At 43.4% G+C, this 19,734-nt stretch overlaps 3 protein-coding genes across 5 annotated transcripts in view; 1 reads left to right on the top strand and 2 right to left on the bottom strand.

Annotated features, from left to right (window-relative positions):
* PCCB (propionyl-CoA carboxylase subunit beta) overlaps window positions 1-3,853 on the bottom strand; it is an 89,057-nt gene extending 85,204 nt beyond the window's left edge. Inside the window, exon 1 of the mRNA XM_068131854.2 lies at window positions 3,577-3,853. Coding sequence (XP_067987955.2) covers window positions 3,577-3,813 — 237 coding nt within the window. The 5' untranslated portion in view covers window positions 3,814-3,853. The remainder of the gene's footprint in view (window positions 1-3,576) is intronic.
* FAXDC2 (fatty acid hydroxylase domain containing 2) overlaps window positions 1-19,734 on the bottom strand; it is an 881,086-nt gene that overhangs the window by 447,950 nt on the left and 413,402 nt on the right. The window lies entirely within an intron of this gene.
* Window positions 14,380-19,734, top strand: part of LOC137437495 (carbohydrate sulfotransferase 7-like) — a 35,673-nt gene continuing 30,318 nt past the window's right edge. The window contains exons 1-2 of one of the 2 annotated variants that reach the window (XM_068131864.2): window positions 14,380-14,757; window positions 15,092-15,281. In XM_068131864.2, coding sequence (XP_067987965.2) covers window positions 15,117-15,281 — 165 coding nt within the window. In that variant the 5' untranslated portion in view covers window positions 14,380-14,757; window positions 15,092-15,116. The remainder of the gene's footprint in view (window positions 14,758-15,091; window positions 15,282-19,734) is intronic. The other variant, XM_068131873.2, reaches the window with a different exon arrangement.

Here is a 19,734-nt window from a genome sequence, read left to right on the forward strand (position 1 = left end):
ACATATCCACAGGTCAGATTCTTGCAGCAACTACCTTGGTAGATGCCAAACGTCTAGGCTTGGAGGCAATGGATGCTGCCACGACGACGAATGCAGACAAGATTGTCCAACCGAAGATAGAAACATTCGCCACGCATCTGAAGAAAAGTAAGAAAAAGATGGACACTGTGAAAGCAGTCATCAGAGAGGAGAGTGCAGTGACAAGGGCACTTTGTTTCGCACAGGACCTGAGTGATGAGGCACGGACTGAGGCATTTAGTTACGAATGGCTTGAGTACCCTCCCTCGTTGTTTGAGCCAGAGAAGAATGGATTTTCCATGCGCAAAGGTTGCAAATCCAACTATCTATCCACTGTACAGGCAGAGGTTGCCGAGTCATGGAAACCGTTAAAAGAGTTGCCTCCTTCTGCATCTGATGCAGTTTATGTAGTCGATGCAATGGCATTCATCCAGCGGTTCAACACACTTGGTTCAAGTACATTTGACCAACTTCAGGAAAGGTACAGGAACAAACTCTTGAACATGAAACCCAGACATTGCACTGAAGTGCATTTCGTGGGCGATCAATATGATTTTGGGTTAAAGAGTCTAAAAGGGGATGAACGCCAGAGACGGGAGGGAGTCAAATACCAACTTGCCAGAGTTTGTTCCAGCGGACATCATGAAAATCCCTGATTGGAACACATTCCTGTCAAACCCTTGTAACAAGACCAATCTGCTGTCGTATCTTGCTTCATGTTGGTCCCAGGAGTCATCCTGGCCTGATGGCTTCTGCCTGGTCCTTGGGGTCAATGCCCAGGCAACTTGTGTGACGCAGACGGAACATACCAATGTTGATGAGCTGTACTGCCCTAACCACGAGGAGGCAGACACCAGAATCTTTGCTCACATTGCTAGCTGTGACAACAGCGTAGTTGTCATTCAGGCTACAGATACAGATATCGTCTTGTCAATGTATCATTTCCCTCGGTTGACAAACGTTGTTGAGTTATGGGTGGAAAAGGATGATCTGTTCCTCCCCATCCATGACTTGGTGAATGAGTTGGCCAAAGCAGTTGGAAAGGACGTATTGGCACTCACAGACACACTGCTCATCTCCTACATTCTGTCAGGTTGTGATTCGGTGAGCTATCCTTTCAAACGGGGTAAGAAGAGAGCAGTGAAAGTCGCACTCCAGCATGTTGACAAACAGCCAGCGTTGTCCAATTTCATCCGACATGAATCCGGACCTTCTGCACATGATCAGGTGATAACTGAAGCACGAAGCTTCTTTTGTGATCTCTACGGAAAGCCAGGGTATTCATCCCTGGATAAGCTCCGCGCCCACTTGTTTGCATCTAGCAAACTAGATCTGCGCTCCCTTCCTCCAACAGAAGATGCTTTTCACTTCCACGTTCTCAGGAGCCTTTGTCAGATCAGCTTATACAAGCAAGCTTCACTCAGCAATCCAGTGCTTCTTCCACCTGAAGAGTATGGCAGGAGTGTGGATGGTGACAGGTTAATTCCTGTCATGAAGAGCAAGCCATCAAAGCCTTCTGCTGCGAAGTTGAAGTACTGCAAATGTAAGAAGAAACCGAACTGCCTGAGGAATTGCCCTTGTGCGAAAGCTGGAGTACCATGCATCATTGCATGTGCCTGCAATGGCGACAGAGAAAAATGTGGACGGCTTCTGACTGATGACGGTGATGATGATGAGTAAATAGAGGTAATGACACTTTTCCAGACAGTATGTGGTATGACTTGTCGTTTTAAAACATGTTGAAGAGGACCATGCAAATAGACAGTGTGAATGCCCGATTTTGGTGATTATTTAAAAGTTATGCAAATCTAAAGTGACATACATGCCAGTAAGTTAAGTTCAGTCGGGGCATTTCTTTCCCAAAAACATCAGAGGGGTACAAACAACATATTTTGGATGTAAAAGTTTGGCTATATTGAGCTTGAAGTAGGAAAAATGTGATTTTATTTACTAAAGGAGCTAAACTTTTAGCTTAACCCACTTTCCGTGACCTTTTGACCTCTGCTGACCTCATGGATGGCCTAATCACGTTGAATCATGTTTCATATAAAAGCCAAATTTATAACAAAAAGAATGAGTGGTAATTTGATGCACTCACCCCTGTATTATGGGATATATGGTCAATTGAATTTCCCCTACCCCTAAATTTCTTGCTTTTTTACAGTTGACGCCCCAAGTTAAAAAATGTCCCTACAGAATTCGCGCAATCCAAACTACCTTGCTAAAGTCACTTTTCTGGTGGCTAACACCCCCACAGACATGATCTAGGGGTCAAACATTTTATAGCAGGGGTGTCACTTCAAAATCACTTTTTTACACATTTCCAGGCCTCGGATCCCAGACTACTTGTGAACGTCGGATTTGCCATGCAATGGACAATCCTTTTTTTTTTTTGGATGGAGTCAAGGCTCACGAACGAGCGAGAGAAACATCAAATGGATCAGGATGCAACAGAACAATAAGAACTGCAGAAAGAGGGGGAAGACGCCAACGCAACAGCAGGGCTGCGGAACAAAATCGGAGATGGACAAACAAGGGATGCGAGTAAGAATGAGGGGTCGGGAGGGATGCAGGAGTGGACATGATGGATACTGTCTACGCTAAGCAAACTCTCAGAAAGGAAAAACGGGAAATTTGTGGGTTAACGGGTGCGGGGGGATGTGGGGGAAGGGGCGGGGGGATGTGGGGGAAGGGGCGGGGAGGAGGGAAGTGCCATGCCATTGGATGCAGACAATCTGAGATGGTTGTGAACAGCTGTCTTGAAGACCTGGAGGAAAGAGCAAGATTGAAGAGGATGTGGAAGTTGGTTCCACAGGTGGGAAAAAAAGGAACGAATGCGTAGTGGTGATGAGATTTTGGAAGTTTCACCAGAAGGGGGTTGATGCTGGATCGTGTGTGCCCTGCAGACACCTGGTGTGGTTGGGGAGGGGGAGGGGGGAAGTGGGGAGAGGAAGAGGGAGGGGAGGGGACAAAGCCCAGAGAGGGCAGAGGGTGCAAGACCGGAAAAGGGGTGATGTGTAGAACACAGAGACCATCGAACTGTTACTGTCTACGATGGGAAAGTGATAGACATATATAGCCTACTCATCGCGAGATTCTAATAATCTATTTAATACGTATGAACTGGAGAATGTTAAATTTTTTGAAAAGAAAACTTGAGAGTGAGGATGGTGGGAGAGAAGCTCGGGAAGTCTGGGAGTGGGGAGAGAAGGGAGAGGTACTACTACTACTACTACTACTACTACCACTACTACTACTACTACTAGCATTGACAAAGGGAAGAGGAAGAAGATGTAGGTGTGGAGCACAGGACGTTGGGGAGGAGGGGGGGAGGGATGGAGGTGTTCGTGTCACAAATCCACATTTGCGTACGCAATAAATGGATGACCTCAAAGTTTGATTCGGAAACATTTAAAGCAAGACAAGGAAACGCCAAAAGCGGCGGTTGTTGTAATAATAATTACCGATTCCTGTCGAACAATAAAATGGAGACCCTGAAAGCGAATTCACGTCATGGAAGATTATTCATCTGTAAAACTCATTTTGTTTGAAACAAACCTTTGCGTGTTGCGCCTCTATCCGCCTCACCCCTCCGCCGAGCAACGAGGCCTCTCGGCGGATTGCGATTCGCTCCTTCATGCTGGGCGTCTCGCTGCGACACGTCTGCCCACCGAGCTCGTTTGTCTGAGGTAGCTGAGAGAGGCCACGGGCCTGCCGAGCCCACAAGGCCGGCATTGATCCCAGCCGAGACCATAGTGGAAGCGGGGAAACACGAAACGCAATGAGCGCTGCCATGTCTTAACACGTGCCTCTGATTGGTTCATTTTCCACCCTTTCATCCCTCCCACTAAGTTTTTCACCAATCCCTGCAAAGACCTCATCAGATTCTGTTGTTGTTGGTGTTTTTGTTTTTGTTGTTGTTTATTTATGGATATCGCCCCAGACAAGGCAAACAGCCACTTTAGGTAAGGGGCTTAGAGAAGGTTAGAACAATATAAGGATAAAGCAAAACAAAATAAAAACTAGAACAAGGCGACTGTGACGCCAATATGCCTCTGCATAGTGCCGCAATGTGTGTAGATGCCCTCGTTCACTGTCCTAAAAATAAACAAGTTTGATTTAAATCCCTTCAGCTGTTTTCAAGTACCACATTTTCACCAGCCATGACAGGTTTCACAATAATCGGTGAAGCGGTTTCAGAGACGTTTTGAAATATCTGCTTTCAAGCTAATATGGCTGCCATACCACATGACATATGACCTTTAAAAAATGTACACTCTGCATATGTATGGGTAGTGGATCACGTTCGTGAAGTTTCGTGTTGATTGGATAAGGTTCGTTTTTCTATCCAAGATGGCTGCCAAACCACGTACCCTACGACATCATCATTTTCAAACCATATGCAACAGTGGTGTTAGATAATATTTTTATTTATAATTATTTCATATCTTCCTTCAATCCAATATGGCTGCCAAACCATGTGACCAATGATGTTTTTGTGATCATCTGTTAATCGCCATGCCTAGTCAATGACACGCGTACAGTTTCGAGTCAATCAATTTGATGGTTTGGGAGAAGATATATTTTTTTAAGGTTTCAGGTTAAATCCAATATGGCTGCCAAACCATGTGACCTCTAATGTCATAATTTTAATAGTTCAATACAAATGGGTCATAGATCATGTGCATGCAATTTCAGATTTTTAGGATAAGGAATTCGATTAAAACATTTTTGGCTGGTATACCACTTCACATATGATGTCATAATTATCATACTTTTGTTCCCAATTGAGAGTACTTGACAATGTGCTAAGTTTCAAAATTTTCCATTCAGCAGTTTCCAAGAAATAATTTTTTAATTATTTGCGTTTGATCCAATATGGCTGCCATACCACATGACCTATGACATCACAATTATCATATAAACATTCTGGATGGGTGTCACTCCTACCCTGAAAGTTTCATCTCAATCGGACATGTGGTTGCTGAGAAAAACGAGGTTTAGCCCATACGGATGGACGGACGGACAGGTGGACGGGCAACCCGAAAACATAATGCGTCTGGCCACCTTCGTCGGCGGAGGCATAAAAATAAATAATAAGAAGAAAACATCCAAGACACCGGAAGTAGCAGAGGTCGGGTAAAATGCGATGAAACCTCAAAGATGTAGGAAGTATGAATTGACGTTCCTCTCTATCCAAGATGGCTGCCAAACCACGTGGCCTACAACGAACGTCATAATTTTCAAACTATATGCAACAATGGTGTTGGATGACATTTGTAAAATTTCGTATCGAGAGGGTAAGCGGTTTCAGAGATATAGCTATGTAATATTTTCCTTCAATCCAATATGGCTGCCAAACCATGTGACCTATGATGTCATAAATGTAATATTTCAATGCAAGTGGGTCATTTGCATGCAATTTCAGATTTTTGGGATAAGGCATTCGATTAAAGCATTTATGGCTGGTATTGACCATGACCATTATCACGCCTTTGTTCCCCATTGGGAGTACTTGACAATGTGCCAAGTTTGAAATTTTTCCATTCAGCGGTTTCCGAGAAATCGTTTTTTAATTATTTGTATTTAATCCAAGATGGCTGCCATATCATGTGACCTATGATGTCACAATTAGCATAAAAACATTCTGCATGGGTGTCACTCATACCCTGAAAGTTTTTGCTCAATCGGTCATGTGGTGGCTGAGAAAAACGACGCTTATTCCAGATGGACAGACGGACGGACAACCCGAAAACATAATGCCTCCGGCCACCTTCGGGGGTGGGGCATAACAAAATCAGTACCAATAATGGCCAGTTGCTGGGATTTGACTGACTATGCAGGTGATATGAATAGTAAGAGCTCCATTCCAAAGAGAAGCAAATTCTATTAATCTGCAATTTAATGATTTGTAAACATTAAGAATTTCATCTCAAGAAAGGATTTTGACAAATGAAGAGCATTATGTACTAGGGAAGCCTGTTTTTGTGTATAACACATAAAACAGCTTGTCCATATATCACATAATAGCAGGGGGTACCAGTGTTGCCCGGTGTTGTTCTAATCCGGTTGGCATTTTGAAGAAATCTTTTTTTTTTTTGTGGAGGCCTAAACACTTCCCTACACCCACTAAGGAATGGGGTCTTGGATCATTCAATATTACTTTTCACATAGCTACAAAGGCCTAGGCACTATAGAGTGATTTTTTTTTTTTTTTTTTTTTTTACTTGTTTTTTGAAAACATTTATTTTGCATAAACACTCCCCGGCACTCACTGATGATCCTCTGAAAGTTTGACGAAGATCCGTTTGGCTATCTCTGAGAAACATGGGGACGCACAGACACACACACACCGACAAACATCTCTCCTATAGTATATAGTATTACGTAAGAGACATTGGCCCACTTTCTGCACAAATAGCAAGAACATTAAGAGAAATTAGCAAAGTAACACAGCACGTGAGTATTATTGGGTGGGCTTCGTGCTCGTGACAATATTAAACTATACGGTCACAGAATAACGAGGGAAGTGCTCAGATGGGAACAACCAGTCCAACACAGAGGTTATGTCAATATGTCATCATGGTTTAGAAATATGAACAAATCAAGGACAACATGAAAATAACTTGCTTCAGCCAAGGGACGAATTATTTGGGGGGTTTATTTGGAAAGGTTCAAAGGAAATGGCAAAAACAAGTTTATCTTTGAGGGTGGAAAGAGCATGATTTATATTAATTCAAAGATCTGAATGATGAGAAAAACAAGCATTCTGTCTGAGTATTGCGCTGCAATACCTGTCCCCTACCGGCAGTCTGTCGTCCGGAAAACTGTTGGGGAAATTACCAAGGGTTATTTACCCACAGGTTCTGAATCTTTCCCAATCGCTAATTACCTCAGGACGGGCTCACCTGTGATTCGCACTCGGGACTTCGATTTATACACCTTGCAGACAGGTCAGCAGAAGCACGAGAAAATACGTTGTTGATAAAAAACCTTTTGAGTCGCTAAATATCAGTAATTTATTATATTTTCCGGTTCACGATCAATGATCGATGTGGATATATATGTTCCTCGGCTTGGCTCCGCCCCTCCAGAAAGCGCGTGCTGTGTCACGCTGTTGACGTTCGCGAGACGAGGCTGAGGGCGCACGGTGCGGCTTGAGGAGAACTCCAGAATAAACAAGAGATATCAATTTTTAAAATATTTTCGTTTCATTAACGATATCTGCCAAACCACGTGCCCTATCGCAAATTCCAAAAGGACATTTTAGTAGACTGACATGCTGAACAGATCTGTGAAGTTTCCCCTCGATTGGATCAAAAATGAGGGAGGAGCTCGGTTTTAAACGTTCATGCTTAAAAACGTCATAACTCTGAAACCATGTGACGCATGACGTCATGCTCGCTGACTTTTTTGTTCGTCATGGGTACGCGATTCTGCCTGCAAAGTTTGGCCTCGATCTGTTCAGCTGTTGCAGAGAAAAAGGGGTTTTCGTGTTTTCACGAAAAACAATATGGCGGCCGAACCACGTGACCTGCGACGTCATAATTACCATTAAAATATTCTACAGACAGCGTCCCTCCAATGGTGAAAATTTGATCTCAATCGGTCCAATTATTGCAGAGAAAATCTTTTTTAAAGGAAATTAAAACTTAAAATGGCACTTTGTTAAGGATCATCAGAATTATCAGAATTCCCAAAGTTCAAAGTGCCATAACTTTGTCAAAAATGATCGAAACGTCGTGAAGTTCGAACTTGATGATCTGTACCTTATCATGAGGAAACCATGTGCCAAGTTTGAAATCATTAGCGTTAAGCGTTTAGAAAAAAAGTCTGGAAAACTGTTCTTTGCGAGATGGACTGACAGACTGACAGACTGACGGACGGACGGAGGGACGGCGTGCAAACCTATAGTCTCCTCCGGTGTACACCGGTAGAGGACTAATTAATTACTAATGGTTGTTGCCTTTCAAATAGACTGAGAGCAATGACAAAGTTCAAAAATTAACAAAGTGACACATCTGCTTCATGTCTGGCAGGCTTGCAGTTTGAACCCCGACTGAGTCAATACCAAAGACTTTTAAAATGGTACGTGCTGCTTCATTGCTTGACGCTGAGCATTTACAAAGGATAGAGCATTGACAAACAACCCCAGGTTGGAAATTAGAACACAAGCTTTGATGGGCCAAATGGCCTCCTCCAGCGTCAAAGTTCCTTGTGAGAGGACTCGTATTATTAGTCCCCTACCGGTGTACACTGGAGGGGACTATAGGTTTGCACGCCGTCCCTCCGTCAGTCCGTCAGTCCGTCAATCCGTCAATCCGTCAGTCCGTCAGTCCGTCAGTCCGTCAGTCTGTCAATCCGTCAGTCCGTCACGCAAAAAACAGCTTTCCGGACTTTTTTTCCTAAACCCTTAATGCTAATGATTTCAAACTTGGTACATGGTTTCCTCATGATAAGTTACAGATCAGGTTCGAACTTCACGACGTTTCGATCATTTTTGACAAAGTTATGGCACTTTGAACTTTGGTAATTTCCCCAACAGTTTTCTGGACTCTTATTTGGAGTGCGGTAAGTCAAAGCTGTTAATATTCCTTGTTTTAACTCCAATTTACATTCTGTTTCCACTTTTAGTGAGAAGTAGGGGTCTGTTCAACCATTCATAAACTTTATTTGGTGCAAATCGGATAATTTTTAGCCGAGTTACCTCAGAACGTGAGTTGGTAATTATATAATTCACACATAGTGCAATACATGCAGGCTGCTCCACGGAGCGACGTTGCGGGCTTATTTTAACTCCGATTTACATTCTTTTTCCTCTTTTAGTGAGAAGTAGGGGTCTGTGCAACCATTCATAAACTTTATTTGGTGCAAATCGGATAATTTTAGCCGAGTTACCTCAGACCGTGAGTTGGTAGTTATATAATTCACACAGTGCAATACGTGTAATTTCCCCAACAGTTTTCCGGACGACAGACTGCCGGTAGGGGACATGTATTGCAGCGCAATACTCAGAATGCTTGTTATTATTATTATAAAGTGTTAATTACACTGTCCTATGGAACACCAGAAGAAACAAGAAGGCATCATTGTGATTGATAAAGTGACTACCAGCAGAAAGAAAGGACCACCAATGGCGATGTAGAAAAGTTTAGCAGAGCGAAACACTATCAAAAGCTCAAGCAATATCCAAGGAGACAACTTTCTTCTTTTCCTTGATCTATTTTTTGAGGATAATATTTCAGGAAAAAACAATTAGGAGGCAGTGTGGGAAAGTATTGGCCTTTTTGGTTACCACATCTGAGCACATACCTAGACCCCAAATTTTAATCCCATATGCTGCACTGATTTGTCCATTCCCTATTCATGTTTTTGTAATTTGCGTAAAAATATATTGCATGGTATTTATTTATGTCTTTCATGCAAGTATGTGTGGTTGTTCTTTTTCTTGACTTTAAATTTGGAATGAAAGTAATTCCTGATTAAGTGAATTTGTGTTCTGGGTTTTTGGTTGTTAAGTGAATGTGGTTTATTGGCGCTGAGGAAGCGCCTTTAGCGATTGACTTCCAGCCAGTGTAACGCTAATTCCTGTCACAGGAATTCTGAGATCATATAAGTGGGCGTGGCAGTTCCTGATTGGTTCGTGTTGGGGAACGCCTTCTCGCTGCCGACGTGACGTAAATTCGCGCACGCGCACTGGTGAAGCTTACTCGATCTTACTCGATCCCATATTACATGTACTTTCATTGCATACAAATTATACTTCCTCCTAGAAATTCCATGCCCGAACCTCAGCGCAATCCAAGAGGATTCACTTGTTATGGAAAAAATGCCCTCAGCAGAATGCTACTGATGTTACTTGATAATCTTCTCTTGGTGTGATGCAGAACTCTTTGGATTTGATGTGCTTATTGATTCTGACCTCAAGCCCTGGCTCCTGGAAGTAAATCTCTCTCCATCACTGGCCTGGTAATGCTTTTACTAATTTTGTTCTTAGGGGAGTGAGGTGGAGACAGGGGATGAAGTGGCATGGAGAGGAGAGGGAGGAGAGAAAGAGAGAGGAAAGAAGAAAGAACCGCCTTTAGAGGCCATTTTTCCCCGCAGAGCAGGGGTTGGTCTTTTTTCGGGCACCGTGGTCTCCTTTTTGAAGCAATGTTTTATGGCCGGATGCTCTTCCTGCCGCCAACCCTGTTAGTCGCCTCTTGCGACACACAGGGAATTACCAGTGAACTGGTACTCAATTTTCCGACCTCGGAAGGATGACAGGCTGTCAACCCTGGCGTTAATTCAGCGATCGACCGGGATTCAAACCCAGGATCCTAGGATCCCAAGCCGGCACCCTAACCACTAAGCCAACACCAGGCTGAGAGAAAGAGAGAGGAGGAAGAGGAGGATACTTTTGCTAGTTTTTCCCGTCACTTGGGATGGGTACTCCCAGGGCCGGCGCCAGACTATTTTGCGCCCTAGGCAAGGCCAGCTACTTCCATCCCCCCCCCCAAAAAAAAAATTTGCCAACTTAGATTATTAAAAACAGATGTCTTGCAGAAAAAATAAAAAGCAGAAAATTTGAAACTGCTAAATTTATTTTAACTTGCAAGAATAAGTACCGTAAGATGCCAACAGCACCAATATTAAAGGCGCAATATCCATAAATATGGCAATGGCCCTGTTACCCCCACGCTTTGGGGCAAATGGTTTTACTTTAAAAAAAATATGACACTACATGTGGTTTGCAATGCAAAATAAAGAAAGTGGTTCCTTTATGAGTGTGTAAATGGAAATTACAGATAAACAAAACAGTTTTTGGTTTGAGCAATAAGTTTTAGATATGCAAAATCAAAATTTTAAATAATCAATCTTTAATTATTATCTTTCGCAAATACAAAAGAAAATATTTTGGCACACAAATCATCTATCTATAATTCCAGTAATCTCTGTGTGTTTGTTTGTACGTTTGTACGTTTGTACGTTTGTTTGTCTGTGACCGCTGTTTCTCGACAACCACGGGTCCGATATACTTTAAACTTGCCAGGTATATTGCTGGGGACCCGAGGATGTGCCTTTTCAAGGTTTCATATTAATCGGACAATTACTTACCGAGCTATGTCCAAAAAACGATTCAACCAATCAGAGAGCAGCGAGCTATCGCGTGTGCCGAACGTGGCGGACACACTCTGCCTCGGATGGCACATTTGAGAGCGTATTCATTTATTTCACGTTTGCAAACTATGTTGGCGCTATGTTGGCGTTAAACTATGTTTTAAAACTAATAAAAACCATTTCATCTAAATAGAGGGGGGGGGGGGGATTGTCACTGTACTCGCACGAGCAGATGGCGGAAGTGCCTGACCGCCAAGTGAAGTCCGAGCAACTCGCGGTCGAAGGTACTGTAACGGCGTTCGGGCGGGCGAAGCTGCCGGCTAAAGAACGCCAGCGGTTGCCAAGCTCCGTTTTAAAACTAATTAAAACCCCGGGGGGGTTGTCACTGTACTCGCAAGCCGTTCGCCGTTCGCTTTGGCGTTGCGAATGGACCAAAACATTTCATGCACCAAACCATTTCATGTAAAGCGTTCGCCGTTCGCTTTGGCGTTGCGAATGGACCAAAACATTTCATGGACCAAACCATTTCATGTAAATAGAGGGGGGGATATAATTTTAGATATAGATATAGTACGGGCATGCCCTAGTTTTGAACTAAAGGGCACTCGGTATACTGTGTCCGGTCATAAAACAATAATTTGTATAAAACTGTGACCCTTTAAGGTTCAGTAATGCGCCCCTCTGATGTCTGCGCCCTAGGCGGCTGCCTAGTTGGCCTTATGGTAGCGCCAGCCCTGGGTACTCCTTCATGTAAACAATAATTGTGCATGTGTACTTGCAAACCATGACCCGTGTGTGCGTGCATGCATCACCACCACCGGTCCTCATCTCCATCCGCAAGTCCCCAAGACGAAACTGAGCCCTCCTCGGTCCCGAAGCATCCATCTGGGGTACGGCTGGATATGGTTTCTTCACTCTCCATCTCATCCATCCTGATCCCATTCACCTCGGTCTCATCATTCGAAACTGCTATATTCGGCAAGGTACTGGAACTGACGAAGTTCAGTTTCCAAATCTGCCACACACTACAAGCTGTCTCATCGAACGGCGTGGTACCAAGCACCTCATGCGCATCTTGGGGTCTAAAAAACGTACTTCCTGTGTGTATGTTCGGAAAACTTACTAAAAGCACTCGGTAGAGTGCATACCTCCGCTAGGTGAACAGTGTACGTTTTGTATCCCACTGACGGGCCAGATATGGATTCGGACCTGTACCAAAATCGAATCGCTTGTTCTGTTCACCTACCCAACTCGTCCATCAAGTGTTCTCCAAAGTTGTGCACAACTTTATGAAATACCCTGCTATATATCAATTTTGCCCCATCTCTCAATGGTGTAGAATCACTTATAAATTAACGGATCTGGATCTGGATTTTCACTAAAATCCAATCAATGAGTTCCGTCCTTGTGACACACTCAACATGTCCACCAAACTTCGTCCAAATCCGTCTGTAACTTTTTGAGATATCGCTCACAGAGACAGACATGGGTGAAAACAACCTTCTCCCATCTTCGATTGCAGAGGAATCTTATTATAATAGAGCAAACGTATATGGTTCGCTATGTATGTATGTTTATATGCGACGAAAACGTCTTCTTTTTCTTCTTCAAATAAAATTACCACCCTCTTAATTAACCCTCTTAATTGCGTTAAGACTGCTGAGACCCCTCAGACCTTTGATGACCCTTTAATTTCCCCAAGACCCTTCAGACCACCAAGGCCCTTGAAGACCCAAAATACCCTGAAGACCCCAAAAGACCCCAAAGACCCAAAATACCCTTCAAGACCCTGAGGCTCAAAACGACTCTGAATACCCGAAGACCCAAAACACCCCAAAGACCCAAAACACCCCGAAGACCCAAAACACCCCGAAGACCCAAAACACCCCGAAGACCCAAAACACCCCGAAGACCCAAAACACCCCGAAGACCCAAAACACCCTGAAGACCCAAAACACCGCGAAGACCCAAAACACCCCGAAGACCCAAAACACCCCGAAGACCCAAAACACCCCGAAGACCCAAAACACCCCGAAGACCCAAAACACCCCGAAGACCCAAAACACCCCGAAGACCCAAAACACCCCGAAGACCCAAAACACCCTGAAATTCCAAAAGACCCTGAAGACCCAAAAAGACCCTTAAAGACCAATAAGCACCAAAAGAACCTTAAGACCAAAAGCCCCTGAAGACTCCGAAGCCCCAAAAGACACTGAAGACCCTTAAGACCCAAAAGCCTCTGAAGACACCAAAGACCCAAAAGACCCTGAAGACCCAAAACACCTCAAAGACCCAAAATACCCTTAAAGGCCCAGAGGATCCAAAAGACCCTGAAGACCCAAATGGTCCTGAAGACCCAAAACACCATGAAACCCAAAAGACACCGAAATGGTCAAAGATGCCAACTCCTTTGAAATGACGTGTGCTGAGTCACGCTAGTAAATATAAATATAGATGAAGAATTTTCTCAATTTGGAAGTTGGACAATCCCCCAAATATCCCTTTGTAATCACGAGGTGGAATATGGGGTTTACAAGGTAATCTATTGCAGTATTAGGTAAACTCGAAAACGTAACACAATACAAGCATTTTTATAATATTACCTCTGCCACCAAAGGTGGATGGAGGTTATGTTTTCACCCCTCTGTTTGTTTGTCTATTTATCTGCCTGTGAACAAGATATCTCAAAAAGTTGTGGACGGATTTGGACGAAATTTGACAGAAAGGTAGTGTATGTGACAAGGACGAAATGGTTAGATTTTGGTGAAGATCCGGATACTAGAATTTTTAAAATGATTCTTCACCATTGGGAGATGGGGCCAAAAACGATACATAGCAGGATATCTCAAAACGTTATGGACGGCTTTGGACGAAACTTGGTGGAGAGGTTGGGTGTCTGACAAGGAAGAATCGATTCGATTTTGGTGAAGATCTGAATATGGATTCAGATACAAGAATTATTTAATTTTTAAGTGATTCTTCACCATTGAGAGATCGGGTGAAAGCGATATAAAACATGACAAGCTGATTGCATTTTGGTTCAGGTCCAAATCCAGATCCGGTTTATCATTGGGATACAAAACAAACTGTTCAGCCTGGTGGAGGTATTCGCTCTACCGAGTGCCGTCCTAGTTTGATATGATACTGTTGTCCTTCCATAATATTGTAGGTCGGTGCTCTCATGCTGATGATATAAACTGTTGACAGAGGGACCGGTTTTACTCCATTCCATAAGAGTGTGTCCTTGTTAATGGCAGCACTGCAGGTGTATATTCGGGGAGGGAGTGTGAGATCAGGTGTGGTGCGTGGACAGGTGACGTGGATTATTCCTTTCGAAAAGAGTTCTCTCTTTGTATTAGGATTACTTTGCATCTTTGTACAAGTCTTTGTACTTTGTGTGAGGATTACAGTATAATCAGTTACAGTTTGAGTATAATCTGCACACTGATCGAGAATAGCCACAGGGTACGGGCCTTAATAAATGTTCACATGAAATCAATGACGTCACGTTTGGAACAACTTCGTGTCGAATATGGGAGGAGAAAGAGTGAGATCGACGTGTAATGACGTGCCAGACTAGAGGAGATGCACATGATTAGATGAGATGCGAATTGGAAGTACACAGCAGTAATTAACAAGGTACTCAGCACTGACATGCATGACGTTGTTCTGCTGCTGATGACGTCATGTGCTTTTGTTTCTTTGCTGTCGTTGTCATTCATCGCTCGCTTTCATGTCCGTACGGCTATTTGTCCGCAGTCCGACGATTATGAGACGGTGCAACGCTTTTTGCCTTGATCTGCTCCAATTAACTGTAGACATAATATATATGTCTATGTCGGACAGACTGTCTGCTGTGTAGTTTTCTTCAATCATATGCTGTGCTGCATCATGGCGATATCTTCGTCGCTGGTGGTGTTGACCGTGTTGTGCCGTGAAAATACAACCCATGTCCGATGTCGGAACGTCGCAGGTGCACCTCTTCCAGTCCCGCATTCATGGCCCGGCGTCGCGCCTTGCCATCATGGCTGCCGTGCCTCGTGCTCCCGTGCTTTGCGTTCCTGTTCGCCGTGCTGAGCCTGCGCGTGCTGCTTGTCCCGGGTACTCCGTGCAATGACGAATCGGAACGTGCATCGGCTTCGCGACTCTTCAATGCAAACACGGTAAGAGCCGTCCGCGTCTCATTACCTTTGGCCATTCATTCATTCATTCTGCTTATACTCCCTTTTCTTTCTCTTCGATCATTGTAATTCTTTCATTCTACACTGAATACTGTTTTGAAACACCACTTGGTAATGTTATAATGTACTTGGTAAAAAAAATAGTACATACGGTCAAATGTGTTTTGTGGTCCCGCCCCCATCAGGCTGATTGACAGTCGTTGTACCGCCCATCCCTCTTGACACTCCATTGCCCAATGTGTAAATATGCAGTTATGCCTACTTTTCGTAAGTTATTAAAAATTGGAGGTGCCATGGACTTTTTTTTGTTTGTTTTTTTTGTATACAAGATCGAGGCTCGTGTAAGAGCTAACATCAGTCACAAAAAAAAAAACCCGACACACAAAACATACAATAAAGGGAGCGGGAGACAGGATGGGGAGAGAGACGGAAGCACACAAGTACAACAGCAGAAAACAGGGACATCGGGAGATCTGTGGGAGGGAGAGGGCTTGGGGGGGGGGAGGAAGCATGGGAAGGGGGGAGGAAGCATGTGAAGGGGGGAGGAAGCATGTGAAGGGGGGAGGAAGCATGAGAAGGGGGGTGGGGGGTGGGTGGGTGGGAGAGGTATAGAACTTCCAGGAAAGAAGTCGGTATTTCAAAAAAAGTGGATCAAGGGGGTGAATTCACGGGGGTAGAAGAGATGAAGGTTTTGGATGAGGGAAGATAAAAGATGGTGGTGAACAGCTGTTTTAAAGACCTGGAGGGAGGAGTGGGATTGAAGAGAGTGAGGGAGTTTGTTCCAGAGGTGGGAGTAAAGAGGAATGAAGGAGTGAAAGTGAGCAGAGATGGTTAATGACATCAGATTATACAGGAACAGATCTTTTTGGTACATTCGGGAAACTACTATTACTACTACTATTGCTACTGCTTTACTATACTAGAACCTTGAAAGAAGGCCATCCGTACACTCCACAATCCTGAGGGATTGGCAAGCTGGGTTTAAACTCCAGTCACAGAGCCCTTCGACACAAATGCAAACAGCCTGGGAATAACATACTGCATCACTCCACCAGGATCTGATATCTCAATCATCAAAGCTGTCTTTTCCTTTTTGTTCCTGAGTACAATGTCCAGACACAATGCTTTGTTTTCTATGTTCACGCTCGATGGATTCATCAGGTCGTACGTGAGCATGACGTCCTCATCTTCAATGATTGCCCTTGGTTCGTGGTTTCCATTCGTTTTCTGGAACTGGGATGTAAAAATCTTTGCAGATATGCCAATGAATCACTTTGCATACTTTCTTGTGCCGTTGTGTAGTTTTTTGCATCCCGAGAGCATGTGACTAGTACTTTCTGTTTCTGTCTTGCAGAATCTACACTTGTCCGTCTGGCTCAGTCCCACCATATTTTTAAATCCATTGGTGTAGTGTCCTTAATCTTGGGAATTTATTATGATTCGTTCGCCGTCCCAGTTGAACTGACCTCTTCTTAGCCATTCCAATGAGTCTTCTTTGTCTATCTTTTTTGTATTCTCCTGCTTTTTGCTGTTCTCCCAGTTGTTGGTTTATATTTGTTGATATTTATTTTTATATATTTATTTTGTCGTTTTTGTAATTGTTGGGGCTATAGTTGTTGCTGTTTCATTTTCCTGTGCGGCATCTTCTATTCACACCTGTTTTTGGAAATTATTTTCAAGGTGAGTTAGGGATACTTTTTCAGGTTTGTTGTGTTCATGTTTGTTTACAAATTGCATCCGATAGTCTGTTGAGCATTTCACATACTCAGCTAGTCCTACACATCGCTCTGTGCACCTGGTTGAGTTCCATCAGGCTGCTCCCTCCTGTCTTGGCAGGTACATTCTCGGGATGCACTGGTTTTTGTAAAACATCTTGTGGATGTTAAGGAGTTTCTTGTTTTGATGTCTAACTTATTGATTTCCGATTGGGGCCAGTTTATTAATCCACAGCTATATTGGAACACTGATACTAGAGAGCTGGTTTATGGCTTTGATTTTGTTTCTTGGGGAGAGGTATGTTTTCAGGATCAGCTTTGTTCTACATAGGTATTCTTTGGCGATTGTTTTGCGCATTTGTTTGTGACATATTTGGTGGCCTTCTTCTACTCCTAGTTATTTGTATGATGCATCGTTTTCTAACTGCTGTATTGTTGTTTCAAGATCAATTTTTATGTTGTCTGTTTTTGTTGGTTTACCTTATACAAATGTGCACTTGTCACTCTTGTCTAGTCCAAATTCCATTTGAATGTCCTCGGAAAACCGTTTTAATAGTTTTGGTTGTTTTGTCAATTTTTCATCATTTGGTGTGAAGAGCTTTAAATCATCCATGTATAGTAGGTGTCACCTTTCCTATTTGTTTGGATGTTCTTCTATTGGTTGTTATGGTGTATCCGTGTCTTTGTTCATTGACGAGGTTACTTAGTGGGTTCAGAGCCAGACAAAACAGAAGGGGAGCGGGAGTGGAGGGGCGGGGAGGTGTGGGGGAATACTGTCTCCCTAGAAGATTCCATGCCGTATCTTCGCATCTGGTATTTCAATATTTCCTTCTGAATGCTGTAATATAAATGTAGTATTCCAGAGCTCCATTGCTTTCTCAATCAGTTTGATTATTTGGAGATTGATTTTGTATATTTGCATGCATTTTATCATCCACGAATGTGGGACACTGTCAAAAGCTTTCTTATAGTCTATCCAGGCAGTGAACAATTTAGTTCTTCGCATTTTGCAATTTTCAAGTATGGCCTTGCTCAGTAGTAGGTGGTCCATTGTTCCATAACAACCTCTCTTACATCCCATTTATTCTGCCTCTAAATCTTCTTGCTGTGTTAGATGATGGTACATAAATTCTGTAATGATTCCTGTCAGCAGTTTGTATGTGGTTGGTGGGCATGTTATTGGCTGGTATTTTTGGAGAAGTTGGGTTTCCTCCGTTTTTGGGATGAAAAGGTGTTCCCTTCTACTAGCCATTCATACACTGCCTTTTCTTCTTGGATCAGTTCCATTTTCTGCTCATCAATGATCACTGGGGGCATTTCCTTGAGATGTTGCTTCTTATTTTCCAAGTTTGGGATCCATTCTGCTTCCTTGTTGACAGATCAAGTTAGGTAGCAGGATGTGGACACCACACCTCCCTCCCTGCCTCATTTCCTCGATTCCTCGAGATGTTGCTTCTTCTTTTGCAAGTTTGGGATCCATTCTGCTTCCTTGTTGACAGATCAAGTTAGGTAGCAGGATGTGGACACCACACCTCCCTCCCTACCTCACCGGCTCAGCCGTTGCCCCAATCCGACCCAGGCGGTTCTTTCAATCTTCAAAAATTCCTTTCCAGAATTTTTCCAGCTTTTCTTTTTCAGGAGGAGTTGACACATTCTGCTTTTATTTCCTTAATTCACGGTCGAATCTCTTTGGGTTACTCTCACACATATGGTTTTGTTTTCTGCTGTTGTTTCCTTCTTCATAGTTTTTTTTATCTTCCTTGCTATCGTTTCTATTTTGTTTGTTTTTAGCACCCAAATACTCAAGGTCTATGTCTTCAATTTTGAATTTGTTTTTTATTCTTTGGATTCCCTTTTTTAGTTTTGGGTGTCTGTTTCCTTTTCTGAACTGTTTTATTTGTCCTACTTACTTCTGCAGTTGCTCTCTTTGTGTCTGTAATATCTGACACGATGGTGGAATTTGGTTCTATTTTGAGGGCTGTTTTTTTTCTTCTGGTGTTGTTTGCCCGTTGCTTTTTCTTGAATGAATAGTGATGCTGTGAAACATATGACATTGATTTCCATGTGCTGCATCTGCACCATCAGACAGGGTGGTGATGCAGCACAGCACAGCACACAACTCAAGCAAATGTTGTGCTCAGCAGTTTCTCTCCAACAGTGATCTTCACAATGTCACTCTCCACTCTCTACACATCCATGTTTCCCACAAATATTCACCCGATCTATCGCTCTATGTTCCCTCTGCTTGTACTACTCACTTTCTTGTGCCACCTTAAATATCTTTCTTGACTGCCACTGGTAACATGCACCCCAGTGCTACCTGCCGCATGGTCTGATCCTCGGCGGCTAAGCCGACTACCCTCACTGACTTGTCAGTGGGAAGGTGACTGTGACACTCTGGATGATTTTTAAAAAATACCTGTTAAAGGGCGGATGAGCTTCCTTCGGGAGCCAACAGCCATCCAGTAAGGAGATGGTGCCTCAAAAAACACCCATCTGGTTGGACCGGTTTTGTTAGGTACCAGGTTGTAGACAGCAAACACTCAGCGTAGTACTACCGTTCAGACTTAGAAGCGTTAAAATTGTGCCCGGAACCATCTTGCACTCTCCATGTCAGGATTGCTGGTCTTGCTTTCCGTCTCACTCAAACTGTAGCTACCGGTCTAGTTTCGATCTCTCTTTCTTGTAAAGAAACATCATACCCTTTTCTTGCTCATTTC

The sequence above is a fragment of the Myxine glutinosa genome, chromosome 1 (genome assembly GCF_964187855.1).
Source record: "Myxine glutinosa chromosome 1, kmMyxGlut1.1, whole genome shotgun sequence".
NCBI classification, from domain to species: Eukaryota; Metazoa; Chordata; class Myxini; order Myxiniformes; family Myxinidae; genus Myxine; species Myxine glutinosa.